The sequence below is a fragment of the Centroberyx affinis genome, unplaced genomic scaffold, assembly GCF_046629955.1.
Source record: "Centroberyx affinis isolate AG114_WGS23_722 - 3 ecotype Tasmania unplaced genomic scaffold, CSIRO-AGI_Caff_v1 ptg002840l_1, whole genome shotgun sequence".
Taxonomy (NCBI): domain Eukaryota; kingdom Metazoa; phylum Chordata; class Actinopteri; order Beryciformes; family Berycidae; genus Centroberyx; species Centroberyx affinis.
This window is the reverse complement of record NW_027280982.1, coordinates 146,282-162,859: the sequence shown is the minus strand read 5'-3', so window position 1 is coordinate 162,859 and position 16,578 is coordinate 146,282. Positions and strand designations below refer to the sequence as shown.

Genomic DNA, 16,578 nt, shown 5'->3' with positions numbered 1-16,578 from the left:
TTTAGCTTCGCGACTCCAACGTAATGAGCGGCCATGTTGTTACGTAATGCGTCCATTGTATAACAACTGCAATCATTGGCTGGTCAAGTCCAGCCGTCCAATCACAGAACAGTTTATTCATTCCCCCCCGAACTCGTAAGCGATTGCATAAACAACCCTGCGAGTCAGTTCACTCAGCTGGCAACGCAGACAAAATACAAACCGATATATCGCTAGTTATCCTGTAAAAATGAGCAGGTTCGCTGGCGTTTTACGACGGACGTTTGGAATTATACGTGAGCACGTTGGCACAGATCATTTAGGAAATAAATATTACGTAATCCCTGAACAGAAGACTTGGACAGGTAAGTCTTGTACTAATATTAGCCAGTCGTGATCTCTTAGAAACTACTCTGACCTCTAGACACTCACTGTTAGCCAAGTCCTACGTACCAGCAGTGACGATACGTTAAATATATACTACAACGTTACTCATGTATGCATTTTTCTGTCCATGGCTTCATATATCCAGAGACGCACTCACTGTAGTCACTGTAACAAACTTTGTTGTCATTGCTCCCTGTACTGTTATATAGCCTAGCTTAAGTATAGCTCAAAAGTATCACCTCGACTAGATATGTTGGCCTATACTACATAGCCGCATGAATGAGCCACTGCTTTCCTACTAAAATATGTTGCTGTCACTGTGCTGTCACGATTTAATTGAGCCTTTTACCCTTTTACCCTTGTAGTATGAGGCTGCCACTAGATGGAGCGCGCGGCTCAATAACAATTGAGAATTGCCATTTCAGAGGTTATTGTTAGGATTTCTCAGTCTGTATTTAAATGCAATTCACTGCAGTTACGATTTTACTAATTATGGAAGCAGACTTCGGTCACGCAGTTATACCAGTTCCACTGTCACTGACTTGCAAAAAGAAGAGACTCCCCCACTGTTGCAGATGAAATGATTACTACTTCATGATGAGGATTTAGAAGGAGGTCATATCTCCCTACTGAGACATGGCAGTGGTACAGTATGTAATACATAAGCCAAGTAGCAGAACTGTGTCATCAGGCTAATCCATGGTGGGACGCCAATGGTGTCCTTCACACCGCCTCCGACTGTTATAAGGCCAAGGACGCGCTCGCTGGCCTTGCACACTGAATATGAATGCCTGTCTTACTGTGAGTCCTTTTCCAGATGCCTAACTGCACTGTCATTTGCATAGATGTTTTTAAAGGAGGATGTCTAGGAAATGAATATGTTGAGGTGTAGGCCTTAATAAGGATCCAGCTGAGTGAGGGAGATGGATGATCTGCAGGTGGTCGTCGGTATCCAGGCACAGAGGCTATGCTGAATTAGAGGAATGCATTACACTCATTGTCTTGCTCGGAAGGCAAGAGGGGACATTGACATAACTGACATTGGGGATGTGATGACTTTGTGCAACGTTGTTTTTTTGGGGGGGTTTTACCAATTGACAACAAAAACACCCTGACCATGAACAATTGTAGACATTTTCAGTGATGATGTGTCATACCCCTACCTGAACTTGTTTTGGGGGAAATCTAGTGATAAAGTAAGTATGAACAAGCCCTGTAGTGGAAGCCAGGCTAATCAGGCCCACTCGAGTTAACCTGAATTGATTCAATTAATCTATCATGAATTAGCCTATAATGTAACAATATTCCCCCCCCCCCTGATTCTAGCAATGCTACTTATTCCTCTTAAAGGCTTAGCTGTTGAAGACTGTGATATACAGTTGGTTTGACTACTGTTGACAAAATGCACTTGTTTTAAGTTGCTTTGGACAAAGGCATCTGCTAAATGACACACTGTAATGTCATGATTCCACTTTCTCTTCTTCTGCTAGGATTCCCCTTTCCTCCTTAAATCATTATTGGCAGGGGCCTTTCCCAGACTATAGGCCATAGGTCAGGGGTCACAGGCCAAAGGGCAGGGCCTTTGCCTGCCCCAGACATGATACTGCTAGTTAACCTGCCATAGGCTTATGGATAGCTCATTGTAACGGGGGCAGTGCTTCATGATATTTACCTGAATCAAAATGCTTGACCAGAGCTCTGTGTTATTCCAGGTATTTGTCTAATCTGGAAGCTACACACAGCATTAATCTGGGAATTAGCCTATCTGATACAACACTTGATTTTGTCTCCCTCTCTTGGCGCCACTTTATACAGGCTAGACAAAACCTAGCATAGGCTAAATAGATAACATGCAGTACATACACTCAGTGGTAGTTCTCTTCTTTCAGGATATAACCAAACTGTTGTTTTGCTGGAGTGTGACTGACCTCTGGCGGGATATAAGACTGGCTTGTTTCTGACTGAACTTGACTTTGCGCTTCACCTTTTCTCAGCAGTTTGCAGGGAGACTTGCGCCCGCCTCGTATTCATAATTCATTTCAAGGCTGCTCCTCAGCCCCTGGCTGTCAGACTATTCAAATGAGACATCACAGAAGCCCATTTCTAGCACGCTACAGGCTATCGTACCCACTGTCCAATCACAATGAATGACACTATGGAGAGGCTAGTCGGCCTATGGAAATATCGGTTTAGAACAAACACAGTCACATATGCCACACAGACAGGCACACACAAACACACACACACATATACACATGTGTGATGAACAAACATATGACACTTATACACTCTCACATTCACCTCTTTTTTTTCTGCCACTCCGTCCGTCCAACCTTGTGGAAATAAAGTGGATGCATTATTCAGTCCATATGTCTTGCTAAAGCGAGCTCTTTTTGATCTTAAACTGATAGGCCAAGCGTGGGCTCAGGGCCTAAGGCATGGACCGCAGGGCTTTCCACTGCAGCACATGAGTGGTGGATGAAAGAAGAGAGGAGACTCTCTCTCTCTCTCCTCTCTACCTACTTCTCCTATTCATTTGTCCATCCCTAGTGCTCGGTCCATCCCTCTCTACCTTTTTCTATGCCTTGCTGCTCCCATTTTCTACCTCTCTCAATCTGTTAACTTTAGAAAACTGGGGCGGAAGTAATTCTCTGTGTAGTGGGCTGGGTTGTTGAGGATGGAAATAGTTGTTAAGACAAAAGCAAAAAGGGAAACAACTCCCTGTTTTACTTGGTTCTGTCCTATCTGATTTCAACATTCTGACTTAGTGGTCTGTAACTGCCCAGGCCTCGCCCTAGGTTGACCTCTTTATTTGCCTTTTGCTCCAGTAAGTCCTTCCTTCCCTCGCCCCACCCCTTCATTGCTGCCTCTCGATCTTCCCCCTTTGAAGCCAGTCCAGTGAAGATTTCTATTCAGAACATCAGAGTAGTTCAGCAGTGTGGAGGGCTAGACCCAGCAGCAAGCTTTCTCTCCCCCTCCCCTTAGATGCTGATGCTCTTGTGTCTGCACATCAAAATGAATAGGCTTGGGTCTGAAGCACAAGTCTAGTGAGGGAGAATCTCTGTCTCTGCCTTTAGAATTGGTCCAGCTTTAGAGGCCCGCTGTGTGCTGCTGCCCCATAGAGAGAAATATGCTATAGGCTACGGAGCCCCAGCGATTGTTGTCTATGGCCAGGATACAAGAGAAAGCCACTGGCAATCTGGCCACTGGTCTTTAGAAGCCTTTTGCCTTGGTGTTGGGTCCATAGAGCTGAATAGAGAATCTATATTCTTCTCTGTTTCTGTGTGTCTGTCCCCCAGGCCCAGCTCTGCCTCACACTGCATGGGGCGCCATGTCATGCTGCCCAGATGAAAGCAAAGCATTCTGCGGATGGGCTCATTCGTCTTCGGCAGTGGGCCTGCAGCTTTGACGCCTGCCTTCCCTCCTTTTATTTAGGAAGAGAGGCGCGCTGACATTATCGGCCGCTGCAGGCGCATTTGAAAATAATTGCCTGTATGATTGCTATTTTTCTTACCTCTTTGAGTAGGTGTAGCCTTTGTCTTGGAATCAATGGCTGCTCAATACTGGACAGGGGAAAGGCAGTTTCCTTTCATGTTGCAGTGAAAAGGATGTATTTTTAGCGCTATTCATTTAAGCGTTGTATGCCATGCAGTTTTAATCTATTGGTCCTCTCCGCTGTGTGGAGAATGGAAGGGATTCAGAGGTTCTTCAGAGGTGCGCCATGCTGTTGTAGAGAAAGGAGGCATTGACTTGTCGTCCTATCACTATCCCTCTCTCTTTGTCTATTATTTATTTGATTCCCCAGCTCTGTTCTATGAAGTGAAAAACTGAAAAGGCCTCAGTTCTGCCTTTTCAGGATGGGCGACTCCAGGGACCAGAGGGAGTGTGTGAGTGTGTGTGTTTGTGTGTGCATCTGTGAGTGTGCGTACGTGTGTGCATGCTTGGGTGGCATGATAACAACTACGCACTCTGTGTGTGTGCATTTGTATCTGCTCTGTATTTTAAAAAAACAAACAAACCTGAGATTCTGTGTTTTCTCTCCACTTCATGGCCTAACACACTTAACACAACAACAGATGGCTGTGTGTCATCAGAGCGTTGATTCAAGCCGCATATTTCCATGGAAAGAGTCACAGCGGAGAGAGACGAGGGTCCAAATGGCTGTTTATTCTGCCACAAGTCATCCCCAGGGTGCAATGAAGGAAGGTCTACCCTACAGTGGGACACCAAGTCGGTGTTTGCCATGGAAGCACTATGTCCAGAGCTGCTACAGTAAATCATGTTAATTGATCAGCAGCTTTGCCATGCATGGGGTTTAAATGAAGGTTGTTTAATCATTATAGGAACACCAAGTGTGTTTAGCTCATCTTTCTGTATGCCGGTTGCCAAGTGTATGGATGTGTATGTGGTGAAACATCATGGAGTGGCTTAACTACTTCATTAAAAAGGCATTTAAAATGATAGACCCAGAATATGCAAGTGGGGTATAGGCACATTTATTTCTTATGGAAGAACATTAGAAATGGGCCTAGCTGCAGTATCAGTGGCCTAGCCATTTAACAGGTCTATTAAACACTGCTGATACGTATTCCCAAATACACTCCTGACTCCACCCACTTCAGGACTGACATCGTTTAAATGAATGTGATTCTTTCCACCTCCCTCAAAATGATTCTGTTTGGAGAGCAATGACGGACAGCTGGTCATGCCAGCAGACGGAAGACAACAAATTAATAGACATTTTTTTCCGTTTGGCCTAGATGTGATTCACTGTCCAATGCACTCATCTCTCTCTCTGGTCAGATGGCCAGCTGGATGTTTTGACACCTCGGGGCTCCCTGTCTGTCAGAAACTCAGCCGGGAAGACTGACGGACAGACAAGCAGACATCTCCCGAAGCCTGCCGCTGCTTATTCAATTCAGAATATTTTAATAAAGCAGACAGGCAGAGAGGAATAAGGCTAGAAGTAAGGAAGGGTAAGATAAGACTGAGAGAGACTTATAGAGGGTGGAAAAAAAGGCGGGGGAGAGAGAGTGACAAAGAACAAGGGGGATGCTGACATATGGGGTGAAATTATAGAGTGGGGGAAGAATGAAGAGAGTGAAAGTGAAAGGAGGGTTTCTGACAGAAAGAGGGTGAAATGAGTGGGTGGAACAGGCAGACAGAGAGAGGGAGAAAGAGAAGGTGGAGGTAGGTTAATGGAGAGAGAGGGGGACTGAAGGTGGAATGGAGGGAAAGGAAGGGGGTTGGATGAGAGTGATGGAGGTGAATAGAAAGGGGTGGACAGCTCGGTGTATGGACATCACACACATGGGCCTCAGAGGAGGAGGGGTTCCACACTGCTCCACGGCCTCACAAAGAACGCTGACTTCCTGGCTCGCCATGGTCCTTTTCTATAGTCCGCTGGACAGGGAGGAGATTTAACGAGGACGGGTGGTCTGAGTCTGGGCTAAAGTATCCCTTCCACCCTCAAGGATGCCTGCGTTTTGTTAAAAGTAACACACCGGGGAAATCAGGGTTATTCTTTTCGGCATGGTATTACTTCAATATGAATTATTCTCCTCTGTTCTGCTCTGAGTCGCTCATGCCTCAGTGGGATCGACAGCAACAGGGACAAACAGAATGAGGGCTGAATAAAAACGAACACCAGCAGGCCTAGTTTATGCTTAAGCTCCTCCTCTCACCAGAACGGATGCAAAACAACGGCTGGCCTTTTCCCTCTAAACCTCATCTCGCGTCACTAGGCTCAGGGCTAACTGGTAACCATGGTTACGGGCCCCACACATCCCCCATTTTTTTTTCTAGGGAAGGAGATTGGAGGGAGAGAGAGGGAGAGGGTGTCAGTATTGGTACCTGGTGCTCCTGTATCACTGATGCTTATCGGATCACTCCATCTTCATAAAGCTGTCCATTACCATGCACACACCGGTCCCCTACCCTCTCCGGCACACAGCTCAGCTGGAAAGAGAAAGACGAGCCCCAATCCAGTGAGCCCATAGGCTGATGGGCTAGCTGCTCCAGCCAGCTCCTATGTAGCCACTGCTGTTGGCTTTTTGTTCCAGTACAGTGCCAAGCCTGAAGCTTTACGCTTTTTGTCATACACTCGGGAAGATTGAGAAAGCTGTTCGTTCTACTGTCTTTTGAGAGAATGCTGGAATTGAATGCAGTGTTGTGGCACGTGGAAGCTTTTGTGTGCACTGCAATCTATTCTGAGACTAGTGAAAGTGGTGTTTCTCTGTATGCACATCGGTGTTGATGGTGAGATGTTGGTCCACAAGTTTAAGTCAGATCCCGGTGTAGGAGGCCGACTCTGTTTTGTCTTATCTGAGTTTTTCTGGCTCTCTCTTCCTGGATGATGCCAATAGAGGTGTGTTCCCCTGACGCCTGCCTCCATAATCAAAGGCAGTGTGCAGGAGAAAGGCACACAGGAAGAGAGACAGCGCAAGAGGCCCTGAATGACATTGTGGAGGTGAAAAACCTCTCGGGTCGCTCCCAGCACTACTCACCAGGGACCTGATGTGTGAAGTTAGGGTTTTTGTGTATGTGTGTGTGTACGTGTGTGTGTGTGTGTGTGTGTGTGTGCAAATGAGCATGTATATGTGTGTGGGGAGGAGGGGGGGGTAAATATGTGCAAGTGTGTGTGTGTGTGTGTGTGTGTGTGTGTGTGTGTGTTGAAGCAGGTGATGGAGTTTAACAGGGTGTGCTCAGGGTTCAAAGAGCAGCCCTCGGAGCGCATCACATCTCATTCTAACGAACGAGAGGGATAGGCATCCCTGCTGTTTGATTGGCTCCCGATCTCGCTGCCACGGCAACCCCTCATCCGTCCTGCCTCCCCTTTTCCTCCCTTCCTCCTTTCCTCCCCTCCCCCAGTTCCATTGCTAGGCTCACAGATGAGTCGCGCTCAGACAGGTGAGATGGCTCATGAATATTTATGAGGTGGGATTTTATTCCTCCTGCCGCTGGCCCCTCCCCCTCTCCAACGCTGTGCTGCGTTTGTCCTTCACGGTAAGAGGCAGCGTCCTCGCTCCTGTCCCTCAGGTTAATCTGCCTGTTCTCTAGCCAGTTGTGTGTTTGTGTGTGCGTGTCTGTGTGTGTGTGTTTTTGACTGGTAACTAGGTTCCCCCCTAGTGAGTGATGGGAAGGCAGACCTGTCACAAGGGGGCCCGCTGAGATAGAGAGCTCCTAACACCCTCCACACCTCTCTCTCTCTCTGTCTGTGCCTCTCTCTTTCTAAGACACAGAGGTAACAGAAGGTGGGGGAGAGCGAGGGCTAGTAAAGGTGAGAGCACTCAGCTCTGAACTGTGAAGTAGAAAGATAGGCTACACCCAATCTGGCTGTGTCAAAGATCCTAGAATAAGAGTGGTTTGTAGGCGCCGTTAAGGCTATGTTGCCAATTTGATCTGAGAAATCAGTAGGTAAACAATGTGCCTGTTAATTCTGTATGCTGCATTAGGATAAGATTAGGCCTACATGCAGTAATTGCATTCTTTAATAACGCTAATGTCCATAAGTAAGGTTGTTGCAATTTTTAATCTTGCATAGCCTATCTTTTTGACTGATTCCTATATCGGCTCCTGTGAGCTAATTTGTCGTTCTTTGTTTCTCTAAGGTGCTGTCTTTCTTTTGAAGTTGTGTAGTAAAAATGGTATAGCCTTGGCCTATGTGTTTTCCTGCAGTTGTCCCAGATCAGAGATTACCAAGAGAGCAAGATTCACCCCAATCAGACTGACAAGCCTCCTCCCAATGTGTATGTGGTGGGAGGATCAGGCTTGTTTCATAAATATATGTACATATTTGTTATTCAAATCCAAGGATAAAAGCCATGGTGGAAGGGGTTTAGTCATGCTGCAAAAGCAACGAGACAAGAGGAGAGCCATGTTAGAAAGAGACAGAGAGGAGAGGGGGGATGCAACCTAGCGGAGAGAGAGAGAGAGAGAGAGAGGAGAGGGGGAGAGAGAAAAAGTGGGCGCCTGTCTTTATGCTTATTAGTTAGGCATTAGCTGTAGCTAAGTACATTGCTTGTGGGGACTGTATCATAATTGTACCATTTCTGTCTGCTGCCACCCACACCCAATGCAAATATGGATACGATCTGTTTATAATTAGCATACCTGTTAAATGTATTTGTTGGTATCGCCTAGAGAACACAGCCTTTTGTTTGTTGGCAGTTGTTTTTGTTCTACTATCCTGGGGGTTTCTAGGAAAAACATTCTCTGATGACTTTTTAAGGCATACATGTAAACAAATAGAATGATCATAGAATGCCTTCTACACACTGCTGGGCCAGCCTTGCTGGTAAAGTTGGGTTAGAAAATCCAGTGTTTTGTCAGCCCTGGATATCATAAAACTAAGGCTACAGAGCTGGAGCCTGTGAGGCCCTATAGTGACAATCTAGTGGGAACCCAAGCAGAGGTATACTAGCCTAATTAGCTGACCTGATTACTATATAGGCTGGATAAAGTATGGAATGGAACAACGTCCTGATAAGGCATAATTACAGAACAGAACAGGGAAGAAATTATCGTCCATGCATGTAGAAATTTGTTTTTTAGGTTAAAACTAAAAATTAACACGCGTTTAGGAAATACAAGCACAACACAGCCTCTGGTACACACACGTTGGCAGTTTCTCAGACTACCATCACTCATCCATCCACGTGCCATAGCTATCTGTTATGGCTGAAGTAAACATTAAGGCCATCAGTCTGCAGTGTGCGTGGAGCTGGTTGGCTCCATTTGTCCATGTCCAGTCAGCTGCGGAGAGATGGTGATGGAATCCTGACAGATTGTCTGTGTTTTGGAGCGTGTTGTTTTCCTTGCCCATCCATTTCTCTCCTCCTAGCCACGTTCGCCATGCATCATCACTCTCTCTCCCTCCTTCTCCCTCCTCCTTCCTGCCTCATCATTTCTCAGAGGGATGGGAGCGATGGATGGACGTCCGGCTACCTGCAAGGAGAAACTATGGAAACAGAGCACTTGTTATTAGTGAACGCTGTATGAGGCTCTGTAGCACCACACACAGACATAATTCTCTCTCTCTCTCTCTTTCTCTGTCTCTCTGTCTCTGTTTCTCGCTCTCTCTCTCTGTGGGTTCCCCCTCTACCTCCATCTCCATGTCATTGTGTGCCAGCCAAACTTGTCTAATCAGCAGATTCGACCAAAATAATTGGCGGTGGCCTTGCTGCTAGCGAGCGTCGTGCTGTATACAGATAGGGGAGGGAGCACTTAATATTCCACGCAGCTCATGCCTCTCCTGTTCCCTGTGATATCTGACCTCTTTTGTCTCCTGCTTGGCTTGATGTTGATTTTGGAGGGCATTGTTAGCCCGAGTGCTGTGATTGGAAGAGGTTGTCAGTGAGGGGGGCTGTGGTTGGTGGGTTAAAGGGGGGGCTGATTTGCATAAAGGCTTAGCCCAGATTTGGAGCCACTCAGAGAGATCTGAGGAGAAGGGCCCGAGGGCCACGAGGTAATCATCCATGGCCTGTCACAGCGCTGTCATCCCTCTGTGTATTTGTGTGTCTGTGTGTCTGTCTGTATCTGTGTGTGTGTGTGTGTGTGTGTGTGTGTGTGTGTGTGTGAGAGAGAGAGAGAGAGAGAGAGAGACAGACAGAGAGACAGAGGGAGAGTACTGTGCGTGTGTGTGTGTGTGTGTGTGTGTCTTTGTGTATGTTTGTATTCCTTTGTGTTTTGTATGCATCATTGTTGAGCATCTCTGTTTCTCCCTCACTCTTACGCTCTCTCTCACTGTTTTTCTCTCTCGTTTGTTTTGTTTCCCAGGAAGGATGGTCCGTGCCAAGCGGCTGGTAGTGGCAGCCAATCCTACAGAATATGAATATATGGAAGGCAACATTCCACTGGAGTGGGATGGTAAGTCTGGACTGCTGTTACATATTTTGACTATCACTAATATGGATAAATGACATGTTAACAAAAGAGCTACCAAGTAGACTACACAAAGTGCTGCACAAATAAAATAGAATAACAAATTTGTTGCTGCATCTATTGGGGCCTAGGCTAATCCATTGATTTTGTTTTTCATACTGCGAGATGGGGGTTGGGAAAGCATATTCATGAGTTTATCAAAGACGCCTTCTGCTGGTGTTATACAACCGTAACATAAAATAGTGTTTCAAATTTCTTACAACTGGATACAAACTGTTCCCTCTGTCTCCGACTGGCTTTATCCACCTTAAACCCCTCATCCTGCTTCGCCCCATCCCTCATGCATTTTCATCAGGATGCAAATAAGAAAGGGATAAAAGAGGCCCAGAATCCCTGCGCTAGCTGGAGGAAGAGTTAGAAAATCTCTCTCTTTCTGGCTCCCTTTAACCTGCCCTGCTGTGCAGCTAGCTCAGCCAAAATAGAGCTTCTTAAAAAGAAAAAAAGAGGATGACAGAGAGAGAGTTCTGCTCAGGGAAAACAGTTATGAGGAGAAGGAAGAAGGACAGAGGTATTGATAGAGAATGACAGAGTGTGTACTTTTTAAATTCAAAGATCTGAGGAGAAGAGATGTGCACTTTCTCGTCTGAGACACGGTTCTCAGTGGCCCTGCACAGCCTAGAATAAAGCAGGATTATAGTTTTTAGTTTATCATGTGTTCAGCTTGCATGTTTTACCATTGTGTGTCTTTTCCCCATAGTTCATGAAGTGTAATGAAACAAAACAAACTGAAAGTCCTGTATACAGTCCCCCATCTACTGTAGCTTGGTTTCTCTGTAGTTAACACCAAGCGACTGACTGTAGTTCCCTGAAACTGAATGATGCTATCACTACAACCTTTAAATATGACTGCAGGTTTTGTTTGTGCAGCGTATGTTTGTGTGGGTGTTCTCACTCTTTTTTTTTCTCTCTCCTCCTCCAGCTTGGATCCGAGGCAGACGGAAGGAGCCCCCCTCCATCGAGGTACGTCTCCCCCAGCCTCCCTGCTGCGGTGATGGTTGGACTCTGGGGGACTGGTTACAAGGGAGGGAAGAAGCAAAGATGGAACGAAAGGCTTTGATTTGATTTCTCTCACAGTTTCCAACAGAATCCAGGAACTTTGGGGGACAGGTGTTAAAATAAACTGCTGCTGAAGTGCATTGATGGCGAGACTGAGAGCAAAGACAGCCTCTGAACAAGGGGCTCACTGACACCATGTCCTAGTTTACTTTCTTTTTGCCAGCAGAAGCCTGCATCTCTGTATTTGTGTTTTATTTCTGGCAGTCTCTAAGATGGGAATGGTGAAGGAGTGCAGTTTTTCCCCTCATGTACCTCTCACTGGGTTTATTGCTCTTTTAAATGTGAGAATGCTACAGATTATTTGGCCAGTGAAATGTGGGTCTATAGGAAATCCCTTGGAAGGCCAATACCCAGGCAGCTCTCTCTCACTCACTCTCTCTATCTCTCTGTCCTCTCTCTCTGCCAGTGGCCAATGCCATCCCCTCTTTCTATTGCCAGAACATTCTATTCCAATTTTCTGCCTTGTGTCTGCCCAATAGCAGCCATCGACAGCTGGACAGTGTTGATGTGGCCAAGACTTCACTCCCAGCACATTACCCTACCCCTTGTCACGCTCCCTCTCTTCCTGGTCCAAGCCGACATAAATTGATTGGATTAAATCCTGTCATTAACAGGCTGGAAAAGCAGCTCAGTATGTTTGTCTCCATCCCCAAAGCAGGGCTTTTTGGCCATGGCTCTCCCCTCTCTTTTCCAGTCCTTTATTACTGCCAACACACAACAGCATTATGCCCAGTCCTCCCTTCCTTTTTGGCTCCCTGTGCTAGGGAGAGGCTAACATCACTGGACACTAGCTGCAGCTCCAGTGGGTAACTATTCCACTAGTGGACTGCGTTCAGGTTGTAATTGTTTCCATGAGTTGGAATGGTTGTGTAAACTCCAAATGCCTCCTGTCATGTCAGAGCTTACCAATCCTTTCCAAGTACTACATTTTTAACCAGGGTTTATTGGACCAGTGTAGGTTAACTAAGCACGCTTACTTTTTTTTTTTTTTCCAGTAAATGCCCTACTTCAGACTCAGCAGTTACACACATTTGTTCCTGGAAGCTGCCCAGTGCAACTGCATGTCTTCTGCTTTTGACTCGTGAGCAGTTGGGGTTATGTGCCTTGCTCAAAGACAAAACAATGGTAGTTGTGTTAAGGAAGGGAAATCAACAGAAAAACAGTTTTTCTGTCTGTTCTTTATCACAGACCAACTTCTCTTATCTACAGGCATCTACCACCTAAACATTTCCAGCACCACCACAGACCTTGGCAGATGATATAAACTACAGTGTCACAGACTGCACTGTCTAATATGCATGTGTATATGTCCACCTGTATGTTACATAGGAGCTGATGAAGAACAAGCTCTACAGGGAGCAGATCAAGCTGAAGGCCAGGGAGGTGGAGGAGAGAGATCTGGTCCTACAGGCTAAGGAGTACGAGGAGGGGCTAGTGGCTGCGCCCTCGCAGACCATGGCCAAGGGCCATGCAGCTTCCACCGGCTTCGGCAAGGAGCAAATCAGCGAGGAGCCCACCAGCACTGCAAACACATTTCAGCCTGGCTCCTGGATGCCCAACCCCAAGAAATAAACTGAGACATTTATATACACAGTATATTCACACATATACAAGATAATAGTTCCATCAGTCATCTGGAAGTTGAATAGACTCCATAAGTGACGACAATTTAAAGGTAGCTGTAAGGGAAGGATTGATCTAATAAGCAAAAAAAAAACTGAAAATGGTGTACCTCCTATAGTGACTGAGTACACCAAACCAAGAAATGCTCTGTATCAAGCGTGAGAGGGATATTGCACTGGATCACTTCCCAAATTATGATTACCTTAGTTGAAATCAATCTGCTAACTCTTTACCAGATACTTAATTGTTTTACAGAGCTAAACATAAAATATGTTTCAAATTCAAGCTGAAGTAGGACAGAGGTATTCAACTACAACCAAAGTAAAGATGTCCAGTCTTTTAGTTAAATATACAATATTTTTTCAGTGTACAGATGAGTGGTATTACTTGTTATGGAAGCATGTGGCAAAACTTGTATTTAATGCTGTGAGAATTGTTTATATGTATATATGTCTTTTTGTGGACTGCAAATTAGAACTCTGAGGTGGGTTCAAGGGGGAGCAAAGTGATGCAATGCAGCTGTAGTTACATTCAATATTTTCTGTGTAAATAATGTTTCCATTCATCATATGGAAGTGGTGTCCAGTGGTTGTGAATCATATCTCAAATAATGAATAATGCGATGCCGTGTTGATGCCCATTGGGAAGTTCTATTTCGCTTGGCCTCCTCCACAGGGAGGTTTAGCTCCAGTACAGCACCATTTGAGCGGAAAGGTATTTAGTGTCTTGTTCAAGGAGACTTCATCAGAGCGGACACTCGCCAGCACAAGAGATTCAACCTGGATCCTCTGGTTGAAAGACGACCTCCCAACTCACTACGCCAGCCATGCTATGCACTCGAGATGACTACACTGAAATCAGTAACAAGTCAGGTTTTCTAAGAAAAGGGAAATGGATTAGCAGTTGGCAGAAACCACTTGTATACATTTAGAATTATCCTTTCATTTTCTTTATCTGCTTACTTTCTCAGGAGGTATTCAGATTTATTTGACATTAAATAAAGGCACTTGCAGTGATTGCTTTTTCATCAGTCCGACATTAAATCCACAAAGATGCAATTATATTTTCTTATCAACCATGAGACCTTTATTGATTAGAAAGTAAATCATTTGGACATTTTGCTAGTGACTTGGAAGAAAAATTCCAGTATACTCATTACATTATCAAATCAGCAAAACAGCGGGTGCTAAAAATGGAATGCAAGGTGTTGCAACAGCTGCACAACAATATACCGGTGGATCTCTGCATAGAAACAGATTATACAGATGACCACTGTGCTCTTGCTGACAAGAGTCCCATTGGGATGAGCCTCCTCCCGGCAGTACTGTCCGTCTCAGCACTGTTCGGCCTATAGGGCCAGTGTCCCTCCTCCTCCTCCAGACAGAGGGATAGCAGGCCTGTGCTGATGGTAGGACTGAGACAAGGGAGGGCAGCGCACCTTTGGAGTGAGGAGAGCCTCGGTTGCTGTCCCTCCTATTCCTTGCCCTCATCCCTTCATCCCACCCTCTGTGGCTCAGTCTCTCTTGGCCCTCTTGGCCTTGGCTATATTTTCCTGACGTTTCTGCTTTTTCTTCTGTTCGCGGTCACGCGCCTCAATCATCTTGGCCAGTTTCCACGACAACAGCGCGCTGGCAATGAAGAGAGGTGTGAGAGCCAGTATGACAGTCGTCAGGAAACCGTAGGGGTCTTTGGCAGCCCACTCCACCACATACTCTGCCCATGCCCGCACGTCAATCATCCTGGTCACCAATGACGACAACTATCAGACCTGGGCAGGGCGACCAGGAAGAGAATGGTGATTAGCCAAACACACAAATGAAATGGATTAACGCTAGCTACAGTAGTTCAGTGGCAGATGTAACTTACTAGCGTTACCTCTAGATAGCATTTTAAATAGCAAACTAACATATGTTGCAATAGGATTTCATGTCATCACAGTTATCACAATCTGTGTCCACTGGTATCTCTACCACGGCAAATCAAGTCATCAAGATGGCTTCGTGACATCTGACGTTAGCAGGTTAACGTAACTAAGCGCTCCAACCAGCCAAACACTCCGCCATAAAACTGTTGGTAACTAGCTAGTAACATTAGCCCCGAAACGTAAATATATTCAGGGACGGAAACCTTACTCGTGGCTTAATACCGTCTGATTTACACGCCCTCTGCTCAGGCGATAGCTTCCTAGCAAACAAGCTAAGCTAACATCCCCCTCTGCCCGTCATTAAGATGAGATTTGCATTCTGAGATGAGGATGAAAGATTTGCATTGCTTAGCTAAACCGCCCATCCACAACGGCCCAACTCAGAAGTAAACCCACTATAGTCTAAACAGCGCAACGAGAGTATCTGTAAACGTAACATAATTACAGGAGTAGATTTTGATATTAGTTAGTTGTGGTATAAATTCGCTAAATAGTAAATATACTCACCAAATGGAGCAATTTTGTTTATGTCAAGGCTGCGTCCCAGCTCCCCTCTCTGCCTGGTTCCAGGAAGTGGTCGCATTCTGTTCACTCGCGATTGGTTATGACGTCCACCTCACGAGATGGGAATTGTAGTCCTTAAACCAGGAAAACCAGACTGGGAAAAATTACAAATCTAGGTTTCTGTAGCACCGAACGCATTGAAAATTACTTTTAAGCGAAAGAGCTGGTCTCTCTTGGTAAGTTTAAAATGACTGTGAAGAGTTTTCAGGTAGTCTCGGTAAGGACTGACCTATACGTTTAGCTCATGCATGCTTTTCATTGGTCATACAGAGTTTGTGATTTATAAAGCAAGTCTTATGTGTTTTGCTTGTAGCCTATTTGTAATTTTTACATTCATTGGTGTAGCCTTTATTGTTTTGTTTATTCTTTGTGGAAATTTGCCTTTGGCATCTCGGTTAAAAGAAATAAAATAACATTAAGTGCAAAGGAATAGCAGTCTTAAGAACATACAATTAAATGCAGTGAAAAAAAACATAATAAATAGATGTGGGGAAGAGGTGGGGGGCAGCAATAATAAATAAATGCAGTAATAAATACAAAGGTGCTGTGTTGCAATTAAAATGTAATTATTGGTGTGCTGAATACTACTACTACTACTACTACTACTAACAATATTAATAATGATGATAATAATAATAATAATAATGATGATGATAAGTGGGGAGCCTTACTCCAGATTTTATATCAAAGCCTATTAGACTGATAAATTTTGTCTGGCTTGGATGCAGAATTGAAAACCTAGCCTATGTTTCAATGAAACAATTAGATATAGGTTTCCATGAACTGATGTCCTTGAAGGTAAATATAGGCTAAGTATAATTTCTGAGGGGAGGTAGTACTGTAAATTTTGGAGAAACAGGCCAGTTACCAGAAGGTTGCTGGTTCAGATCACCAGGTGGACTGGAAAATTCTGGGCAAAGAATGAATAGTGCTCTCCTCTCCATCAGCAATTACTGTCAGGATGCCCTATAGGGCCTAGAGCAAAGCACATAACCCTTGTATCTGTACTGGGAATCTTCCAGTAGTGACTATGTAACTATATATGAATATGATGTGATGCTGAAAAAAGTGTGCATGCTCAATAAACCATTGGATAATGATTA

At 45.1% G+C, this 16,578-nt stretch overlaps 2 protein-coding genes across 2 annotated transcripts; one reads left to right on the top strand and one right to left on the bottom strand.

The window, feature by feature from the left end:
• Positions 1 to 156: 156 nt before the first annotated feature.
• ndufaf2 (NADH:ubiquinone oxidoreductase complex assembly factor 2) lies at positions 157 to 13,979 on the top strand. The gene is made up of 4 exons (XM_071536203.1): positions 157 to 344; positions 10,144 to 10,233; positions 11,228 to 11,268; positions 12,694 to 13,979. The coding sequence occupies exons 1-4, from the start codon at positions 230 to 232 to the stop codon at positions 12,934 to 12,936; spliced, it is 489 nt and encodes a 162-aa protein (XP_071392304.1). The 5' UTR covers positions 157 to 229; the 3' UTR covers positions 12,937 to 13,979.
• Positions 13,980 to 14,084: 105 nt separating this feature from the next.
• On the bottom strand, positions 14,085 to 15,488 carry smim15 (small integral membrane protein 15). Its single transcript, XM_071536204.1, has 2 exons — positions 15,419 to 15,488; positions 14,085 to 14,755 (listed from the first exon to the last, which is right to left on the bottom strand). Exon 2 carries the CDS (start codon positions 14,723 to 14,725, stop codon positions 14,501 to 14,503), a length of 225 nt encoding a protein of 74 aa, XP_071392305.1. The 5' UTR covers positions 14,726 to 14,755; positions 15,419 to 15,488; the 3' UTR covers positions 14,085 to 14,500.
• Between the last annotated feature and the right edge of the window lie 1,090 nt (positions 15,489 to 16,578).